General features: G+C 48.8%; 3 protein-coding genes across 3 annotated transcripts in view; 1 reads left to right on the forward strand and 2 right to left on the reverse strand.

Moving 5' to 3' along the window:
• Positions 1 to 5008, forward strand: part of NAPB (N-ethylmaleimide-sensitive factor attachment protein, beta) — a gene marked incomplete at its 5' end in the record, with an annotated part of 7199 nt that extends 2191 nt beyond the window's left edge. The window contains 6 exons of the mRNA XM_009324295.1: positions 974 to 1029; positions 1480 to 1564; positions 2587 to 2691; positions 2981 to 3049; positions 3461 to 3511; positions 4045 to 5008. Coding sequence (XP_009322570.1) covers positions 974 to 1029; positions 1480 to 1564; positions 2587 to 2691; positions 2981 to 3049; positions 3461 to 3511; positions 4045 to 4149 — 471 coding nt within the window. The remainder of the gene's footprint in view (positions 1 to 973; positions 1030 to 1479; positions 1565 to 2586; positions 2692 to 2980; positions 3050 to 3460; positions 3512 to 4044) is intronic.
• Positions 5009 to 8541: 3533 nt separating this feature from the next.
• The window catches only part of GZF1 (GDNF-inducible zinc finger protein 1), a 13427-nt gene continuing 1512 nt past the window's right edge, over positions 8542 to 20456 (reverse strand). Inside the window, exons 2-6 of the mRNA XM_009324294.1 lie at positions 15879 to 17248; positions 13851 to 13945; positions 12661 to 12828; positions 10828 to 10985; positions 8542 to 10279 (exon numbers count right to left, since the gene is read on the reverse strand). Of these exons, the coding sequence (XP_009322569.1) occupies positions 9923 to 10279; positions 10828 to 10985; positions 12661 to 12828; positions 13851 to 13945; positions 15879 to 17227 (2127 nt within the window). The 5' untranslated portion in view covers positions 17228 to 17248 and the 3' untranslated portion in view covers positions 8542 to 9922. The remainder of the gene's footprint in view (positions 10280 to 10827; positions 10986 to 12660; positions 12829 to 13850; positions 13946 to 15878; positions 17249 to 20456) is intronic.
• LOC103917184 (GDNF-inducible zinc finger protein 1-like) overlaps positions 17217 to 20456 on the reverse strand; it is a 13603-nt gene continuing 10363 nt past the window's right edge. Inside the window, exon 8 of the mRNA XM_009324292.1 lies at positions 17217 to 17248. Within this exon, the coding sequence (XP_009322567.1) occupies positions 17217 to 17248 (32 nt within the window). The remainder of the gene's footprint in view (positions 17249 to 20456) is intronic.

Genomic DNA, 20456 nt, shown 5'->3' on the forward strand with positions numbered 1-20456 from the left:
GGCGGCGCCTGCATTGCCTTCCCCGGCCAGAGCAGCGCCGAGCTCGGCGCGGCCGATAAAACCCGTCTCCCATCCGGCCCCAGGCTTCTTTATGTCGGTGCAAGTCAGCCGTAACTTGAAGTTAGCGTTAATGGGGTGAGCGATGATTTTCCCGGCACGGGTCTCTCGCGGGGCGATCCTGACTCTCTCGTGTGCCCCTCTGCTGAGCGGCAGCAAGGCAGGGCTGGCAGAAACGCCCGGGTGAGAAACCTTCTCGGCTGAAGTGGTGTTTCACATCTGAAAAGCACTTTGGAGAAGCGGTGGGGGCAGTTTTACAGCTATTTTCTGACGCACCCAAAGGAAGCTGCTGTTACTTTTAGTTCACACTTCAGCACTGACCCTCTCTCGTTCCCATCACCGAGGTCCCTGAGCAGGAATCCTGCAGCAGCTCAACCGGCTGCAAGTCTTCTGCTCAAAGTTTGCAGAACAAAAATGTATGGTTTCTAGATATTATTTGCTAGACAATCGTTTCCTTCCTCAGCTCCGCTTCACTGGATCCTGTCTGTCTCTGTTAATGACTTCAACGTTGCCTCTCCACGTGCAGCCCCGCTTCAGTCAAGCCCTGCTACGTCAGGGCTGTTCCGGTTGGCGATTTATTGCGTGGTGGCAAACCTGGCAGGAGCTCTGCCGCGCTGTGATGACAAGTGTTTGTAGTCATTACCTCAAGAGTAGCGTCGCCTGTATTAAACCTGCTCCGGAGTTCGGGGCTCTTAACGAGTTCGGGGTCACATTTCCAAGGGCAGCCTCGTGTTTTGAGCGCGCAGGGGATGCGCCGGCGGCGCCTCGCCCCACCAGAAACCCCGCAGCGTGCCGTGCCGCCGCTCCCTTTGTGCGCAGAGCGGGCAGGTTTTTGTGAATGCGGTGGGCTGTACGCTGGTCTGACCAAAAACTGTACTTTAGAAGCGGCATTCAAGCGCGATGTTTCTGTCCCCAGGCGATCGCACACTACGAGCAGGCTGCAGACTATTACAAAGGAGAGGAGTCTAACAGGCAAGTGGTCTTTGTAAAAGAGTCACGACAGGGAAGGGCTGGAGACGGGGATTTGTCCTAGAAGGCCCACGCGCTTGCACGGCTCGCCTGCCAGCCTCTTCTAAAATGTCCCTTGGTGGGATGCCCGAGTCCTGCTTAGATTTCTGTTTAAGGTTCTCATCCCGCACGCGGGCTCGTCTGGTTTGGGGTGCCCCTTTTGGGTGCAGAGGAAGCACGGAGGGATGGAACGGTGTCTGACAGCAGGTCTGTGCTGAGCTGAAGGTCTTTGTGCCTTTCCGTGTGTTTTAATTTTGGCTGTTAAAAAGAAAATTCCCCTGATTCGCAGCTTTTGGGTCCCACTTGTATATACGCTAAGTAGTACAGGTCGTGCTTGGAGGAACCAGGGTATGGATTTTATTTTTCTTCCCCAGGACACAATTAACTTAAATTGTAAATTGTAATTGATTGTAGCTCAGCCAACAAGTGTCTGCTGAAGGTGGCTGCCTACGCCGCGCAGCTGGAGCAGTACCAGAAGGCGATCGAAATCTACGAGCAGGTGAGGATGCGCGCTTGTCCGACGGGGCTGGGGCAGCCTGGCTGCCAGCGCCTGCGCCGTGCTGCTGGTCTGCTGGCCGTGGCCGTCCCTCGGCGGCTGAGCTCCTGTCCCTTGCGCTGGCATCGGGGCAGTTACGGCAGTCTCGGCGGTGGGGACGCGATGAGTTTTCTGCTGTAGGACCGAGCTAGCCGCAGCTAGATTTTTAAGGACCCTCTCCTACATGTGGGACGTTTTCAGGTCCGGTCGGGGGTGGAAGGTTTTCTTGTTTAAATGGTGCTGCAGATCGGGTGAGAGATGCGAATTAGAGAAAATCCTCAGCCGAAAATTTCTTGAAAATGGAAAGTGGGTCAGTGTGTCGGTCTCGCAAAATTGCCGTGGCCTAGAAGCTCCTAATCTTACGTATTTCGGGGCTGATTATGCCTTTATGAGACGTGGTTTGCTCCTTTGCTTTTAAGAGTTGCTATAACTTACCAAAGGCTTTTTTCCCCCCTGAATTCTATTGTTTCTAGAGAAAGGCTGGGGGAAGGAAATCTGTAATTACACTTCTGATCGTGTTTACAAATACGTTTGGCAGAAAATTTCCCCCGAAATTTGTAAACTTGGATTGCTCTGCCTTTCTACGGGGTATTTACCTGGGAATACTTGCAGCGCTGCTTTTGTGCTTCCGGAGGGTTAATATTGGAGCAGGTCCTCACCGAGTCGACTTGCCTTCCCCTGTCTGCGGGGCGGACAGGACATACTGAGGTAGCGGTGTGGCGCCCCTGAACCGGTGCACTGGGGCTCCCCGGGCGGACGGGCTGCGTGGGCGCGCTCTCGCAGCCGTGTGCGGGTTTCCGACCTCGCTTGGGAGTAGTTAAAAATCTGTCTGCTTTCCCAATAGCTTTTTGTACGGACGCCGGCGTTTTTTCCGTGGTCTTTATTCGCGTTATGGTGCTGTGTGTCACTTTGATCAGCTGTCCTGTTTTTAATTCAGTTCTTCAGGATGCGGTTTTCTTTCTCTAGTAACATCTTTTTGCGCCTAGGTCGGAACAAACACGATGGATAATCCTTTGCTCAAGTATAGCGCGAAAGAGTATTTCTTCAAAGCCGCTCTGTGCCACTTCATCGTGGATGAGCTGAACGCGAAGGTCAGTGGGCTCAGAGCGGTTATCCCGAACTTTCTGCACCCCTCTTAATCCACCTTTGCCGGCTGAGACACGTTCTTGCATGCACAGGGATTTGCGTGGCTGTTGCACGGGCTGAAGCTCGAAGTGCCGTAGCGTCAGATTGGATTTACTGTGACTACTTGCTCTTGGTTTTACTGTGAATACTTCCCCAAGCTCTCTGCGCGGTTTTAGGAGTGGAAGGCAAAAAGCTGAAATAAAAAGCAAGTAGTTTTGCGTGAAACGAGCGTAAGGGTTGTCTTCTCTCTTTCAGCTTGCACTTGAGAAATACGAAGAAATGTTCCCAGCGTTCACGGATTCACGGGAGTGCAAGCTATTGAAAGTGAGTAAAGCCAGGAGTAAAGTAGTAGTCAGGCTTGAAAATGCATACCGCCCTTCACTTTGTGCCGCTTCACCTTGCCGTAGATCTGGTCATTTATTCGAACCTTTTAGAGGACACGGGACTCGCTTTGCATTGGGTTTGTACCAGACTTGTGGAAGTAGCTGCAGCAGAAAGATGGTTATTCTAGCTAACTTAAAAAAAAACCCCAACCCAACAGACTATTTCTGCGCTCGTGGCGGGTGGTTTGAATGGGTTGCGAAGGTGCCGCTGCTGGACACGCGGGTGCCCGGCAGCGCGGGTGCAGAGGTCCCCTCTCTCCTGGGGACGAGAGGCCGGCGCACCGGCCCTGTGGGAACACGCAGTAACAGAGTATTTTCTGATATTTTCTGATTCTTAACGGTGTTCTCCTAGAAACTGCTGGAAGCCCACGAGGAGCAGAACTGCGAGGCATACACCGAGGCAGTAAGTAGTCGTGAATTCGCTAAGGTGCGCTCGTGGGTGGCGGGTTGTTCCTTTTTTACCTTTCTGGGGTGCGTGCGCGCTGTTAAACGTTGGGTAACCGGTTGCCCGAGCTCCGAGCGCTGCGACCGAGTCCGGCGGGGCAGAACACGGGGCGCTTCGCTGCTTAACCATCCTGCCACGAAACAACCCGCAGGAGAGATGGACGTTAGCAGAGCTGCTTCCAGCCCGTGCTCTAGCAAGTCCCGAACTTAATACTTTAAAATTACTAGGCTATCATTGAGAGTTAAGTAAAGATCCTGCCTGGTTTTGCTCCAGCCCCTTTCGGTGTTCGACAGCGGCTTAAAGTGCTCTGTGTGTTTTTTGGATAGATAGATAGATACCTTTTATTTTATTTTACTTTATTTTTTTCTCTGGGAAGACTAGAAGTTTCAAAAGACCGTACTAGAAGAGCTGCAGAGAGCTGCTTTCGCAGCAGTCTCGTTTGCTTTCTAATATCTGAGTTTAAGCCGTTGTTTGTTTTTTCTTCCTAATAGGTTAAAGAATTCGATTCAATATCGCGGCTGGATCAGTGGCTTACAACCATGTTGCTTCGCATCAAAAAGTCAATCCAAGGAGAAGGGGATGGGGACCTGAAGTGAATCGTTCGTGGTGTTTGTGGCATGCAGCCTAAGTAATCTGTTCTTGTGTTACAGCCGAGGACCACTGTGGGATACGTGGTGAAATATCTAGCTTTATTTTGTTGCTTCCGAATCCAGTGACTTGTGTGTTTCTTTACTATCCCGCTCTTTGTCGTGACAACGTGGGCAGATGAGCAGCGATGCTCTGGGTATCACTGGCAGATCGTTCCGAGGTGAAAGCAGCACTTCTGGCAGAAACCCTTTCTTGGTTTTGTTAGCTGTGAACCCAAAGTCGGCACTTCCAACTACTGTTTTTTCCCCGCTGTTCTGTCCTAAGGCTCGGTACCGTTGATTCCAGCATGTAGGTATTTTGTCCACGCCAGTACAGTGCGAATAATTGCTTCTGAGCTGTCGCTGTATCGTTACCGTTTTCTGTTTCTACATGGACCTCTGTCAGATACACGTGGACCTTGGTTTTGGGTTTGTTTGGGGTTTTTTTTGTTTTTAAATGATTGAGCTTTTTTAATGGTGCTTTGAAATGAAAGGCTTTGTGACTCTCGTATACAGTATGCATGTGTGTGTATACATCCTATACAGATACATGTGTGCACGTATAAGTACGGAACAGACAACGACCTAGTGCTGAAAGCATTACACGCGAGGGGACGGGACTGCTTAGATGGGTGCCAGCCCTCCGGACAGTCGTCGCGAGTAGACCTGGTTAATGGTGTATTTTGTATTTCAGATCTAAATATAAAATGTAAGGTTCTTCTATATTTTCTTGGATCTATTTTTCCACTTACTTTATTTTGTGGTGCATCCCATCCCTCCTACCCCGAGGTGACTTGACCCAAGTAATAATCTATTTTTCTAACTTTTCATTTACGTGAACTCCTGCTGCTGTCTCTACTACAGGTCTTTTGTGTGCGCCGGGCGATACCCGTTACTTTCCGGCCTCTTTGCTGTTGGCGCGTCACTCGTTGGCTGAGCCTTGACGTTACGCAGAAACCTTGTTGTAGTTGTCTGGGTGACAGAAGAAATCGAGCTTGCTTTGGAAAGCCGTAGACACGTTTAACGATTCCCGCGGTTATTTTAGAAATGTGTTTTAAAATGTCTGCAACCAGGGCTCTTCCGCGCAGTGCTTTGTTTAACTAGAGATGATTAAGCCACCTATGATCTCACGTGTCGCCCTTAAGAAGGACTTGGGCGCCTATGCAATTTGCCAGCGGGAGTCGTGACGCGGTGTTTCTCTGTCGTGAAGTGATTTTCAGCTGCAACACTGTGATGTGTAAAGAATGAAAAAGTAATTAATTAATCGCTTTGTTTGGCACAACCGCTGTTTAAGTGGGCCCTCTTCCACCGCCGGAGCAGGAACGTGGCGGTAGCCCCCAGCAAGCGGCTTCGGCAGGCACTGCCACCCAGCACGGACTCTGCCCCTTGTTTCTCTCGATGAAGCGATCGTCTCCGCTCGTATTCTGGCAGCCAAAATGCCGGCTTTCGCACTTCTCTTCAGTTTGTTTTTAATCGAGGTGTTCATTTGAGTAGAACAGAGTTTGGCTTCTTGGTCTAAGGGGTTTAGTTCTGTTACAGTGGTACTTTATCTCTACCACCGACTTAGGAAAAAGAAAACCAAGAAACTCCTGGTACATGCCAAATTACTTATTTTGTCTCACCCGTCACTTATTTTCTGTAGACTGTTCTGTGCATCCTAACTTGACAGAAAAGGCCCGTGGGCTGTGCAGAACTGGCAAGGCGAGTGCATTAAAAAAGCCCGGACGGACGATGCTCGTTCTTCCAAGCAGCTTCGGTTTCTTCACTCCTCGGATGCGTTTGTAAGGCTGCTGCTCACGATCAACCTCTGTCCGCAACAAAACCGTCGCTTTAACTTAGACCACCCTGTGTCTTTCCGCGAAGAAATGCTTTAAATTCCGTTTAGCGCGTGGTCCTGGTCTGTCTCCCCCCCGAGGCGCTCCGAGGGGCAGGCGCACACCTCAGCTCATAGAAACGAGGACCGACTGACGTTTTCCGAGGGCGTCCCGTCCCTGTGCCGGAGTCCTTCGCGTGCTCGTGCCACCTCCGCTGGGCAGAGAAAACGCTGGGCTCAGGACGCGGCTAGCAGGGTAGGCGGGTAATCCTGTCGCTACAAGCTTGGCCTGGCTGCAGATGTGCTCTCGTTTTGGACAGGGGGGCCCGAAGATGTGAGTGCCGCCGAACTGACCCTGCGTTAAAAGGATGGGCTTGGAACCCTTTCTGTTTGCTTAGCGTGTTTCCTTAGCGAGCAAAGACCTGCCGTATTGATGGGTTTGTCGTGACTTGTATCCACCTCCTTTGGAGCCTTGGTGTGGGGTGCTGAGGCGGCACGGGCCGTGAGGTTTGCCTTGCCTAGCGTCGCGCGCAACCCAGGCGAGTATTCTCCGCCTATTTTGTGCTCACTTTTCCAGTTGTCGGCATTACGCACGGTTGTGATAAGATGCGTATGGAGCTGGCGGACCCGAAGACCGTACCCCGTGGGGTCTGTTACTGTGCTCCGGAGTAAAACCATTCCAATACCAATGTTAGGTCTGTATGACTAGGCTACAGCATGTCCTCCAGTGTACCAGTGGTCAATTGTGACAGTTCTAAAGTGACGGTCTGCCACTCTGCTGTATTTCCCCCCCCAGTACACAACTCTGTTCTATGAAAACTTGTTAACGACATGGCCTTAGCAAGAATATAATGTTTTGTGTGAATCCGTACATGAATAAAGTGAAAATGATGAACGTAAGCGGTGAGAAGCGTTCTTTCCCGGAAAATGCAGAAGGCAGGCTAAAGCTAGAGCCTGCGTAAAGCTGCGGGGTGTGGTGATGCTAAAAGCCAGCGTGCACAGCGCTTCCTTTCAGTTAGTGTGGTGACCGGTTGAGGTACGTCCTAAGGGTGAATACTCGTATAGGAAAGCACTGGCTGACCATTTTACAGTGACTCTCACGCCACTTGAGCGCTTGTCGTGCAACGCGTCATCTGGAGGAAACCGGAATGTCCCAGCGTGTCGCATTTCCTATTTTTTCAGGCACGTTTCTTAACGCCCAGCTAAAGGTAAGCTCCAAGAAACTGATCCCGACTCGGGGAGAGGAAAGGTCTAGCCCAGGCTTTCACAGTGCTGTATTGTCCCTCCCGGGCAGCTCTTGCAGGGCCTGGGGAACGAGAGCGGCGCCCGCCAGCTTCAGGCCCGCAGCAGAGCCGAGTTAGGACTTACCCCAGTCCTAGTGCCTTCACGGCGACAGGCGACTGTGCATTACGTGGAGGGTATAGGAACACGGTCATGAAGTCACTGGAAGGGTTTCAATATTTTAATAAGAACAGTTCATACGAGTAACTCACTTCCGTACATTCATGGAGTACAAAAGTTTCCCTGGCTACAGGTACTAATGCTCAGACTTTAAATATATCTACAAACTCTTTACATGGGTCACTGGGAATACTAAGCTTCAACAGGAACATCGTGCTTGAATAAATATTTCAAATATAACCTCTTGGAAACGTTCTCTTTAAAAAAATTCCCTTTCTATAGATTAAGTTATGATTCCACGGTAACGCCTCAGACATCCCTTTAAGGTTCAAAAATAGCTCTGTGCCACAGTTTGGGTATCTTTATTGCTTTGCCAACCCCTAAGCCTTAGAACGGGCCCCACCAAGGCTTGATTGTGCTTACCTTTACACTAACGCAATCTTTCAGAAAGTTTTTCCTCACAGCTTCAGCTGAGAAAGTTTCTGTGGAAATACTACATTAATATTAAAATAAAGAGAGGCAGAAGAGCAAAATGGGACAACGAATTAGAAAAGCTCCAGATTTTTACACGGTGGCACTGGGGGGGGGGGTAGTCTGACGCCTTAACCGTACCAGCAAGTTGCTGTTGATTCACAGCTGCTTCCAAAAACAGGAGTCGTCCCAGTCAGACCTGTCTCTGTCAGTGCCAACTACTTCAAAGGTTCCTTCCCCGCACGGGGAAAATACCCCAAATCCTCCCGAGTACTCCAGCGAGGTTAACGTGAGGGTCAACCAAAGTAACTCCTCTCTTGCTAACGGCGAAGCCGGAACAAAGGAAAACGCAGAAAACGCTTACCCTGGACAGAAACGCTCTGGGTTTGCCTGTGTAACGGCTTTCCCGGCTACTGGGCGAGGCTGGGGCGAACACGGGGACGTACTCCCTGGGGAAGGGGAGGAGATTCTAGGGCAAGATCCGTCTGTCTTGGTAAGAAAGGCCGGAACAGAAGCGTGATTCTCGTAGCGATGGGCGGTGCTGGGCTCCAAACCCAGTGGGTGCTGGGGCAGGCTGAACGGGAGCCGTACCTGGGGACCCTTAGTCCCCCTGCTCACTTGGTCAAGTTCCGTATTTCAAACAAACAAACAAACAAACAAAAAGGCGCATTGCCAGGGTTATTCTACCACAACTGAGCAGCAGATGCTCATCGGTTACAGCCTCTGAACCGCAGGGTTGTTCATCGCTTAGGTTCTTAAGGCCTGCCCCTAACACCTCACTGGGGACAGTTAGACAGACACCAGCCCAGAACTGCCGTTCAGATTCCAGCACCGTCTTAACAGACAAAGTATTCGCCATCTGGGAAATCGAGGCCTAAACCCCTTGAACAGGCCCGTACATTTTTCACTTATTTGCATCTTTTTATGCCATTAGTCCTGTGAACCCTGACCGCCTCCCGTTTGTAACTGAATTTACCTCTGGAGACTCTCGCACTGGTGGAGTTAGCTGCAGCAACTCGACAGCAAAACGGTAATTAACTTTTCCCACCGGAGTATTACTTCATTTAAAAGTAGGTCCGCAGTTCAGAGCGACAGTGACGTTCGAGTTACGGTGGAGAGAAGAGCATCGCTGGCCCACCCGGACCAGCAGAAAACAGCTTAGGTAGATGCAGGCTAACAGGAAAATGGCAGTAAGCTGTCTTTCTACGCTAGCTTTTCCGGCATAGCTGAAGCACGACTTTTCACAGACATTTTTACAAGAGATGTTCTGGTCTCTTAATTGCCAAGTTACACGTAAGCTGGAGCAGTCAGAAGATGGAGACTGTCTGACCGAGCGCAAGCGTCCAACTGCGCCAGGTTTCACTGAAACGTCAAAATACCACCACCACCACCTGTACAGACGCAGCACTTGGCTCCCATTTTGCAACCAGAGAATCAAAACTCCCGGAATGAAACTCCCCGTCTTTCCGAAGCTTGCTCCTACTCCTATTCCCAAGGAGTGAGCTGGCTCACTGCTTGGATCTTTGGCAAAAGCAGAGATAAACCAACATTTCCTGAAAAGCAATTTAGTAGAACTTAACTTATTTTATGTACGAATTTCCACTAGGGAAAACACAATTAATTTCACTAAGCTACTAGGCTGAGAAACACAACATCATTTCTCTTGATTGTACGTGTGTCATCAAATCAACTGGAAATCAAACTCGCGCCTTCTTTATAACCTATCTGAATATAGGTACTTACTTTCACGGCAGGCCAGCTAGAGCGAACAAGCTGAACGACGCCCTTTTATTCGTAGGGAATAAACTTACTGGGACTGCTGCCTCCTCTGCCACCACCCTGTGGTGGTGTTACGCTGCCCTACCTTCAGGAGATGGAGCTGTACACGTTGGAGGTGGATAACGAATCTTTTGAGGCAATTCTGGAAATCCAGCGCACGTCTTTCACGTCTAGCCCTGCTTCCTTGTCATAGCTTCCCCTCGTTCCCTCGGTAGGTTACTGGCAAAGTCAAAGGACTATACAAAGGGCGCAGCTTAAACTGGATTTGTAAATACCAAGTTATTCCATATTCGCCAGAGCATGAAGCTGTGGCTGAATAGAGTCTGTCTGCGTGTGTAGCACTGTCAGCTCACTTAAAGTGGTAGCTATAAGGGCTTCTTGGGGCCCCGGAGTCCCGTCCGACTTACAGTCTGCTCCCGCGGCAGAACCGTTGTCATGCAGTGCAGTCACGCTCCCCGGGACAGCAGTCAAGTTTTGGTAGTGGCCGTTTTCAGAGAAAGACAGCAGCTTCTCTGGTATTTTAGGTGACACGTCGTATTCTTCGTCGGGAAGCTCTGTTTTGTGACCTTCATCATTCTTAGATGCTCCTTCAACGATGACAAGGAAGGACTTCCAAGGTGTGTTTTTATCATGTATCTGAAAAAAAAACAAACCAAAAACCAGAAGGCTGAACACATGATGACTGTCGGGGAGGCAAAAGCGTGCACCCAACTCATACCTGACTCTGGTAGAAAAGGTCTCTCTTTTCATCCCACGTAACTGTCCCCAAACTAGGTCAGTACACACCCACGCGCTAATCTGTGTCCCTGGCGAGCTTCCTGTTTTCATAAAGCATCTAACCGGTCCAGCAGAGAGCCTGGCCCAGACAGCGAATTCTCCTGCCGCTTGCCAGTCGCGTGGGGAACACGCTCAGAGGCCACGAAACAAATCCGTGACTGAACGGTCCCCTCAGGCGTGACCTATATGGGCTATGCCACAATGGATTAAGAACGGCTTCACTGCAGACTCGGGACTGAACACGAACCATGTGAGTATGGTAATGCCACGTCAGAGAGAGGACGACGTGCTAAACCCAACAAAAACTGGACGGGAAGTCCCCTCCAGGCCTGACAAAGTCGACAGGTCAGTACGTGGCCACGGAGAAGGCTCCGGGGCTACCAGGTAGCGGGACGACAGGTTCTTACCGAAGTGTGCCGTCGGAGGGTGGACTTGTCGGTGAAAGTTCGCCCACAGGCGTTGCACATGAACGGCTTCTCGCCGGTGTGTATTCGATGGTGACGCTGCAGCGCATTCAGCTGTGTGAACTGCTTACCACACTGGTCACAGCAATAGGGTCGTTCACCTGAAAGCAGAGGGCAGCAGTGAAGTGGTGATGTCGGGGTATTACGAGTGCTGCGTGCTGGGGAACCTCAAGGAACCCCCCTGTACTTCGTGAAACGGTAAGGGCACGCGCAAGCATCTTCAGAAAAAAACAAGACGTTTTCAGAATTCTCACAGTTGGGTAAATTTTGACACATCTGAAGTAAGCAGGTACTTGCAGAGCCTGCAGAAATCTGTGCAGCCACTGAAGGCTCCACAGTGTTTTACATGCGTTTTCCATTAGCAGCTGAAGTCCTGTCTCAGAACACAAGTTTTCCGATTTACGGGGTACGTTGTGCGAGCACGAATACCAGAGCTGCTCATAACCACTGGGTTCTCTCCAACTACGTCATAAACTGCCACGCTGCAGTTCACTGTATTACGCACTTTTTGAAACACCCGCGTTTACTCCCTCCTTGGCTAAGGTAGAAAAAAGGGATACCACAAAACTTTCTAACAGATGCAAGTGGTGTCACAGAAAAAGAGATGACATTCCAGAACAGGAAGGAAAAACAAACAAAAAAAAAAGCATTAACGTCAGCACCGCCACGCCGACGTCCCCTGCTCCCCCCACAGTAACGCCACACCGGACACACAGATGTGGGGAGCAAAGAGCGAGCAAGGCACGGCAGCCAAACAAGAATTTTGTTAACGGAGAATATTGGCAAGGACGCTTCCCACAGGCTGGCGCTGGATAAGGAAGCGTGGTATTTATTACGCGATGAAAGGAACAGGAGCATTTGCAACCTGCTGTATTGCAGAATGACGTGGACTTTGCGAGAGCGGGTAAGAAAACTTAAGAGAGAACGCAGGTCTAAGATTCCGTGGGAGGGATGAAATTTAGAGCTAGCACTGGGAAGAAACCGGGGATGCGCTGTCCCTCTAAAGAGGCAGGGTAAGAGAACGTAAAATGGAGAGGAACGCTAAGGCTGCAAAGAGTGAAAGTGACCGTTCTCTTGTCATTCCACGCTGGCACAAAGCCTAGGTGACACCGACAGCACCACTTGAAAGTCAGTGTTATCGTACCTACGGTCACTGCTTTCTACTCAAAAAACCAGAGGAGCGGGTGGGAACGAAACAGACCCCGAAGAGAAAAATCCGAGCAGGAGAAAATGCAAACACGAAAGGTGGGCGAGCAGACACGAACGAGGCCAGCACTCTGCAGCGCTTTGCTCAGAGCTCAAACAGACGTAGTCCTTCGGTCACTAATAACCCTGGCAGCATTACTAACAATACCTGCATAGCTCTTGGAAGATTTCAGAGAATTGCTGCAACTCGGTAAGAAGCGCGGGGAGCACTAGGAGAAGGGAGGTGGGTGAAAGAACACACCGCATCGAGAACCAAAACACGCATGCAGGGTATCGGGAAACCCTAGTCGAGAAATTCCTTGTCTGAATGACGCAATCATAGAATCATTAAAGGTTGGAAGAGACCTCCAAGATCATCGAGTCCAACCATCAACCCAACACCCCCATGCCCACTAAACCATGTCCCTAAGCGCCTCATCTACCCGTCTTTTAAATACTTCCAGGGATGGTGACTCAACCACTTCCCTGGGCAGCCTGTTCCAATGTTTAACTACTCTTTCAGTAAAGAAATGAATGACGCAACTGCGAGGCCTACGTCTTTAAATGGCGGCGGTTTGTCACACCTCCTACCTGTGTGAACTTTTATGTGCTGGTAAAGCGAGTTCCTCTGCGCAAACGTTCTGAAGCAAACTTCACATTTGAACGGTTTGGATCCGGTATGGATTCTGTTATGGTGTTTCAAGTACTCCTTAGAGGCAAAGCTCTTCCCGCACGTTTCGCACATAAAAGGCCTCTCCCCTACAGCAAGGGCGAAAAGGAGAATTAAACCGACGCAGCGTTCGAGGGTGCTATTAAACATCACACGCGACAACTGAACGCTATTAGATACAAATGAACCACATGCCAGCCTCGCAAAAGGACCCGAACGGGCCACAGCGACGGCGTGATCTCTGCGGAAGGCACAGAGCTTTCCTGCAAGAAACCTCCACGAACCCCTCCAAGTGCAAGGGCAACCACGCCTGTCCGACAGTACACCAACAGCTCTACACAGTACACGAACAGCCCAGGGAGATCCGCAGCTAGCAGTCTTCTCACCGTCTTTGGGGTATTCTGGCTTACTCCCATCATAAACACAACGCTGCGTGCCTCTGGTGAAAGGCCTCCATCCGTAAGCAGCCAATTTTAGTTATACGCGGCTTGAAAAGCGTTCTTGGAATTACGTGCTATTTCATCGTAATTTAATGTTTTCTGCTATCCGCATTTAGTTACGAGTTACTGGCAGAAGGCAGACCGTTTTAAGAGAGGTCAATTAAGAGATGCAAAAGTACCACACGCAACTCACGGGTGGTACGAAGGGTCAGTTCAAAACACCAATTTACACCACAAAGGATAGCCGGGAGAAGGTCACGTGCTTTTAAAAAGATCAGAACAAGCCAAGACAGCTGTTTTACATTCCTTGGGCTAACCGTTCCAGACTTACAGAGAAATCATTTTTCTGCTAAGAATTCAACCAGACCTTTTATCGATGACAGGTCTTTGGATATCGAAGGCTATCCAAACAGCCTCCGTCCGCACTTCAGACGCTGGATCCCAGCCAGACGGGAACCCCTGTTCTCTTCAATAAGCTCCTTTTACTCTCTCCACTGTCTGCCTATCCACCTATGGGAACCTTTCTCAGTTAAAATCGTGTCTAGGGATGAGAATACCTGATTTTACGTAAACAACAACAACAACAAAGCATTTTCGGAACGAAAATAAGATGTCCTGGTTTCACAGCAGGCCGCCTCCTATACCTAGTACGTTGCAAAAGAAAGCCTTACCTGTGTGACATCGTTTGTGATATATAAGCATGTGATTCTGAGTGAACCTGGCACCACATTCATCACAGGCGAAAGGTTTTTCACCAGTATGGATTCTGAAATGAGACAGCAACATTAAAGCGCCGAGGTATATCTCTTTCCTTTGCAGCACAACGCAAGTTGTCTTTACTTTGTGGCTGCTCTCTGAAGAGCGACCGTGTGCCTGCACGAGATTTTAGCGTCTTTTAAAAATACCTTCAGCTGGGCCAAATTCTGCATTGTGGTTTCTGCAGCGCGGCTTTTATTGCTCGATCGTGCACGTGCTGCATGATCAAGGCCCAGATCCAGAAATTTCTTTAGGGTAAAAACAAATTTTTCAAGGTAATAATTGAGTAAAGTTTAGAAAACTTGTATCCAGATAGACAGGACGAAAGAAAAACGTAACCATCTTTTGGGATCTGAAGCAAAGCAGGTATCTTTATATTGCTGACACTATTAATAAAATATTCCTCACAGAACGTGAGCGATGCGTTCCCTGGCACGCTGCTCTTGCAAGGGCCATCAAGTAGAGAGTCACTGGCTACTCTGGAACAAGTGGCACCCAAGGAGCGGAATAAAAAGATGCCGCTTTCATACAGTCAGTTTTCTTGCTGTCAACCCCACGCTCGTGCTACCGCCTCCCGAGGAAGGCTGTGCGTACAGGAAGGGCAGTTTACAGAATCGCTGCCCGTGCCAGTTTACTCTAGCTTAAATTTTTGAGCCCACGCACGCTTCTGGACTCTTTTGGGTAGTGCTGCAGGAGCACAGCCAACAGAGGCCAGTTTTCATGGTGATACACATCAACAGGAAGAGCACGGACGTGAAAATATATACAGAAAGATGAGAAATTCTCACCACAGACTGTCACGATACACAAGTTAGGACAGCACTGAGCTTCCAGCATTCAGCCAGCTTACTGAATAGTCGCAGTGGTACGCAATGGAGGAGAAACTCCACCTATGCCAAACCCGAATTTTTTAAGCAGCAGAAAGCGGTTACTTGCGGTTAGGAAAGGACACATGATGAAAGAGAGATGCCATACAGCTGCATCAGCAATAACGTCATAGGAGCGCTCTAGCAAAAGTTACGCTTCTGGATGTGCTTTCTACCACTGGGAGTAAACCCACTGACTTCAAAAGGGGCGGTGAAGCAAAGCAGTGGTTCCTGAACCCTTCTGCCTTGCAGGCAATGCCACCTAGGAACACGCTGGCACCACCGCACTCTCTTTTTGGGTCTGAGCAGTAGTACTTTGGGATATTTCTTCTTATACCTCCCTCTCCACGCTTACTCCCTGGCTATAATCTGAACTTTGGTTGCAGATGACTGCTTTGGCAGACTGATAAAAGCAGGCTAAAGCCCTTAACAGCTAGAATTTTTGCCTCGATAAAAACGTCTCTCCCGTGAACTTTCAAGGCCACGCGTTTCCACCTCCACCTTTGAGTCTCGCTGCAATATAAGCGCTACGACTGATTTCACCAGCTCCCCGTGGGTGCCTTCGGTGCTTCACTCGCCTCCAGACGGCGACGTGTCAGCCTGTTTCTAGTCACGTATCAGTTGTTGCCTATGCTTAGCACCCAAATCTCGTATTCTTGAATTTAATACACGACCGAATCTTTTTAGAATGTTTTCATCCTTTTTGCATAACATTTTTCTATTGAATATAAAGAGGCGTCAAATTAGCCGAAATAATTATAGCCCTCATCCTACAAATAATTTGGCGTGGGGGTTGCTCTTCTCATGTGAAACATCCCACTGACTCTTAACAGGTCTACTCCCAAGAGAAAAGTTAACTGTGCGCTTCAGCAGCAGCAGGCTTAAAGAAAATTACAGCAACTCCCTTAACCTGAAAAGCAGAAAAAAAAAAAAAAAAGCTATGAAAAAAAGGAAATATGGAAACTTTCCAGTCAGTCACGTTTTACATCCCCACTTCACTTGAAGGCTCAAGGTGTGTTCCAGGGGATTCTGCTTCTCCCCCCAGAATCTAACAAGGCCAGTTAAGTCTGTTCATACCTCATGTGTGTTTTAAGTGCAGAAGGCTGAGAAAATTTAGCCTCACACTCTGTGCACCCATAAGGCTTGTCGCCTGTATGCGTCCTTTCATGGAGCCTCAAGGCAGTTTTGGAGCTCAACCCCTTTCCACACTGTTGGCACTGATGACGCTCCCCACCACCCTCATGAACCTGGAGAATGTGCCTCTTGACGTCCTTCTTCCTCTTGAACTTCTTACCGCAGAGCTCACAAGGGAAGTGGCGCTCGCTGCTGTGGACATGGCGCTGATGGCTTTTTAGGTTGCACCGGTTGGCAAAGGTCTGACTGCAGGTTTCACACCGATAAATGATTTCGGCTGCAATGCCGTGGCTGTGCTTTATGTGCTTGAGAAAACTTTTCTCGTACAGGAATTCCTTCTCGCACGTGCTGCACTTGAAGTTACTGCCTCGTTTCTTTTTATCCTCTTCAGACTTTTTCAGGTTTTCTTCCGATTCAAAGTTGCCATCGCATTCTTCGCTTTCAGGTTTGATGTTGTTGCTCTCCGCTTGCTCCTCCTCTCTCTCCACATCACACATATCCTGATCTTGAGGATATTTGTCTTCTTCGACAGCAACCTCTGCATTCTTCTGCTGCTCTCTCAGCCGCCTTGTGTATTTCTTCTTCGGGATTTCCACAAATACTTTCCTCCCAGCCAGTCTCCCACTCGCCCTTCTGATTTTGGCATAAGGAGGCTTCATCAATTCCTTCTTTTTGTCCATTTTCTCTTTTGATTTGGTAGCTGGCACCTCAGGAGACATTCCGTTGCTGAGCCTGTCTACCGGGGAATCTGGAGGATCCAGAGGACAGTCTGCCTGGTCAGCTTCTGCCACAGCAGCTGCTTTGGACTCGAGCAAAATGCTTGGCTGGGTAGCGCTCTCTTCCTCAGAGTTCTGTGATTCTGAGAAGTTTTGCAACTCCAACAGCACTGATTCAAGCATCTGCTTCTTTAATTGAAAGCAGGTTTCCGAGAGGTCCAAGCACTTCAGCTTTTCGGCTATTTCTAGCATACGCTGCACTCTGTCTTCTTCCACTTCTACCTTAGCAGTATAGACAAACTCAAGAAACGAAGCAAAATCAGCAACCTGGACCTCGTTCAAGAACACGTTGGTCCTTGGGCCATCCATGCCCTTCTCATTAAGGAACACCTCCTTGAAAAATTTGCTCGTTGCTGCCAATACGGCCTTGTGAGCAACAAACTCTGCCCTGACACCTTGATACTCCACGCTGACAGTCACGTCGCAGAGGTGGCCCAGGAGACGCAGCTGATGCATTTCATTCAGAAGGTTGATAGGAGAGGACTTGGATTCCAGTAAAACTGCATTACTTTCCATCTTTCTTCTCTCTGCAAAAAGCTGTTAACAACATTGCACGTTAGCTATTTGCACGGAAGCTGACAAAACTCAAGGGTTTCGGCGGCCAAAAGTCACGTCTAGACTTTCGAGAGTGCTTCACTTCAGATTTAAGCACTTAAGGTGCTTGAGCTTAAGAGACCAGACTTTCAAAAGAGTGTTGTGAAAAGTCTGGCTAAAAGTAGTTTTCAAAAAGTGTCCCCCTAAGCGGTCGTACCTAAAACCACGCCGCCAGTCATACACAGAGATTTCTCTGAAGTTAATTTGAGTTCAAATCTCAACCGTTATTTTACCTGAAACACTAGAGACTACTAGAACCCGTAATAGGGACAAAGCAAACAGAGGAACATCAAAGGAAATGTTCTCATTAAGGCACGTAGAATTAAGAAATTATTCTCCCTCCTAATCAGGCAGTAGGAGAAAGGTAAGATTAAGTAAAAAAGTTAACTGCAATCCTAAATAAACACTTCGTTAAACAGGCTTTCGAGATAAGACTTTTAAACAAGACTCGGATAAAATTCCAAATGCTCAACCGACCAAAGCACAGGAGACTGCATAATCATGTTCTCAAACTGTAAACCTAAAAAATCGTAAAACTTCCTCAAAGTGTTTTCTTTTTTTAAAAATTCATCGCTCAAAATCTATTTACAGCCTCTAAATTTTGAACGTCCATTTGCAGCCTTACAAGGGCTTCGCAATTTTCACTACCATTTAGGTTGTGGCGTATTTTCCAGTAACATTTTAAGCTGCTCCAAAGTCCTCAAAAGAACTGAGTGGGTTTTTTGAAAAGTCCCAGAACAAACAATATTTCTATGAACTTTGAAGACACTCTGAGCACTGCCCCCCCCCCAATCTATTGAGTTTTGCTGTGTTCCTAACAATTATGTACGCATGCATTTTGAATCCGAAGAATTTCTTTCCACTTCCTAAAAGTTAATTAAGGTTTCTTTTCTCTGTACGTGCTGAAGTACAGTAGACTTGCAGTCTTTTATATATGGGACACTAGAAATCTCGCTCAGAGATTAAAAAAATAGTGTACAAATGGAACAAAAATTTATAGTAATACAGCAGTAAGAAAACCATATTGAGTGTGAAAGAGAGACACGGGAATAATATTCACAGCATCAGAAAGAGATACTCTCTCCCCTCAAAGAGCTATAAACTCAAATTTTAGTCCATACTCACTTCAACAAACCAGAAGTTAGACTCGCATCCCAATACCGCTTTCTGTTAAAACAGCTTTAATAAAATATTTTCAAGAAACTGTAAAATTGAGAGCTACAAAATATGCAGATTCACGGAGGCTATGAGTAGCCGTGTAAAATGAACGCTTCACGGTCTTGATACCACACAAGGCAAAAAGCCACAGGGAGCCCCTGCCCTAAGGAGGGGCCAAATAAGGCAGGCAAGACCCGAGGGAAGCAGAATCATTTCCCCAACCTCCCGCAACAAGCAAGTGGGAGAACAGGGAACACAATCCACCACGGGCACCCAGACCCCTACCTTAGGTTCTACAGAAAAAGATTATCCTCAGAACCCAACCTTTCCTATTTCCTAGCCTTTGAATCTTCAGCCCAGTAAGTTTACTATTAAGATTTAAATAGTTCCGTTAACGTTATTCTAACAAATACCTAGAACCCCACTGTCCCCGAGTTACGCTTTACTACACCTAAAACAAAAGACCCAGGAAGGGGATAAAGAATCGCCTGTGCCAGCTCAGAGCTCAACAAGCATCTCAAAACACTGTCCGCTTTTACAAGCAAACCCCAATGCTACACTTCAGTTTTGATAGGACGTTTATATGAACGAGAATGACACGATCTGACTCCTGACTGAAAGGCTGACTCTTATAAATAAGCACAACAGACAACGTTTAAACTTTGCTTCCCTTTCTCCATAGGCGCTCTGTGTTTTTCTTCCTCCCAGTTATACAACGCAGCGGCACTCCAAGTATTCGAGGATGAATTACGCAAAGACTCGCTGAATGCTTTATCGGAAATAATCAGCGATATAAAAACCTAACTTTTTTTTCCCCGCAAAACACTATTTTTGAACTACTTATCATGTTATTTCACAGCTATCCATCCATTTGCCGTTCGAGCGCACAGCAAAAGCTGCGGTCACACGCAGACAACAGTGATCCCCAGCAGGAAACAAGAACCCAAACCACAAACTTCTCCCACTGGGGTGAAGGGGCTCCTAACTGTACTCAGCGAGCTGCTCGTTTCAGGAGCCGACCACAGACGCCTGTGTTAACAGACACGTTACGCCAATTCCTTTTTTCTTAAGGCTGCAAAACAGAAACCTCCTGTTCTTCCCACCATAGCGTTTGCAGAATGAAAAGCCGCTGCGAAAACGCATCGCTCGCTCTCGCTGCTAGCCTTCCGCTGGTTTGGAATTCGTTCGGAGGAGGAGCGTTAACCCAACACGTACAGTAAGATACGTTGCGCTGTGAAGGCTTTTCATTGCCGCTCCTGTGGCAAGCGTACCGAGCTGCTGAGCACTGGGCTGGCACGATGTCTTCAAGAGAAGTACGATACCTTCGCCTTGAAAAAGACAAGGCCTGAAAATCTGCAAACTGAGCCTGCTCACTAGGACTAGCCTGTAGAACCGGGATTCAAATGAAAGCGACTCTTGCGTGCAGCCAGCCATCGCACACCGTGAACGTGTCCCCTCCCAGAGGCAAAACTAGCTGAAAAGAGGTAAAAAGAGCCAGCTAGATTCAGCAGATTGTGAACCCACAAGCTCGTCTGTTCTTCTACACCAGCAATTCCACGCAGTTAATAAGAGACGTTACCGCTACGCACCAACCCGCATCATTTAGGATTGCTCCGACTGCTGAAGCTACAATAATAGCACCACAACAGGCACAGTCCGCAGGGCTGAAGCCAAAGTTAAACCTACGACGCGAAGGACAGCACGCTGCAGCAAACACCCAGCCCGAGTTTTAGGATGACAGGCTGGAGGATGACACCCCCCGAGGACCCGGCAGCCCCTGTGAGAGTGCAGGGGCACTCGGGAGACGTGCACCGACCCCAGACCCGGCCAGGAGACTCCTGCGTGGAAGGAGGATGGGGCATCGCCACGTGCTTCCCCACAGCTCGCGTGGCAAGGCCAGTTGCCCCCCTCCTCCTCCTCCTCCTCAGCAGGCTTCTTCCTCGGCCTCCCTCGCTTGCCACAGCGGCCCGAAGACGGGCCCGGGGACCGGCTG

This window comes from Pygoscelis adeliae, unplaced genomic scaffold (genome assembly GCF_000699105.1).
Source record: "Pygoscelis adeliae isolate BGI_AS28 unplaced genomic scaffold, ASM69910v1 Scaffold995, whole genome shotgun sequence".
In the NCBI taxonomy this organism is placed as follows: domain Eukaryota; kingdom Metazoa; phylum Chordata; class Aves; order Sphenisciformes; family Spheniscidae; genus Pygoscelis; species Pygoscelis adeliae.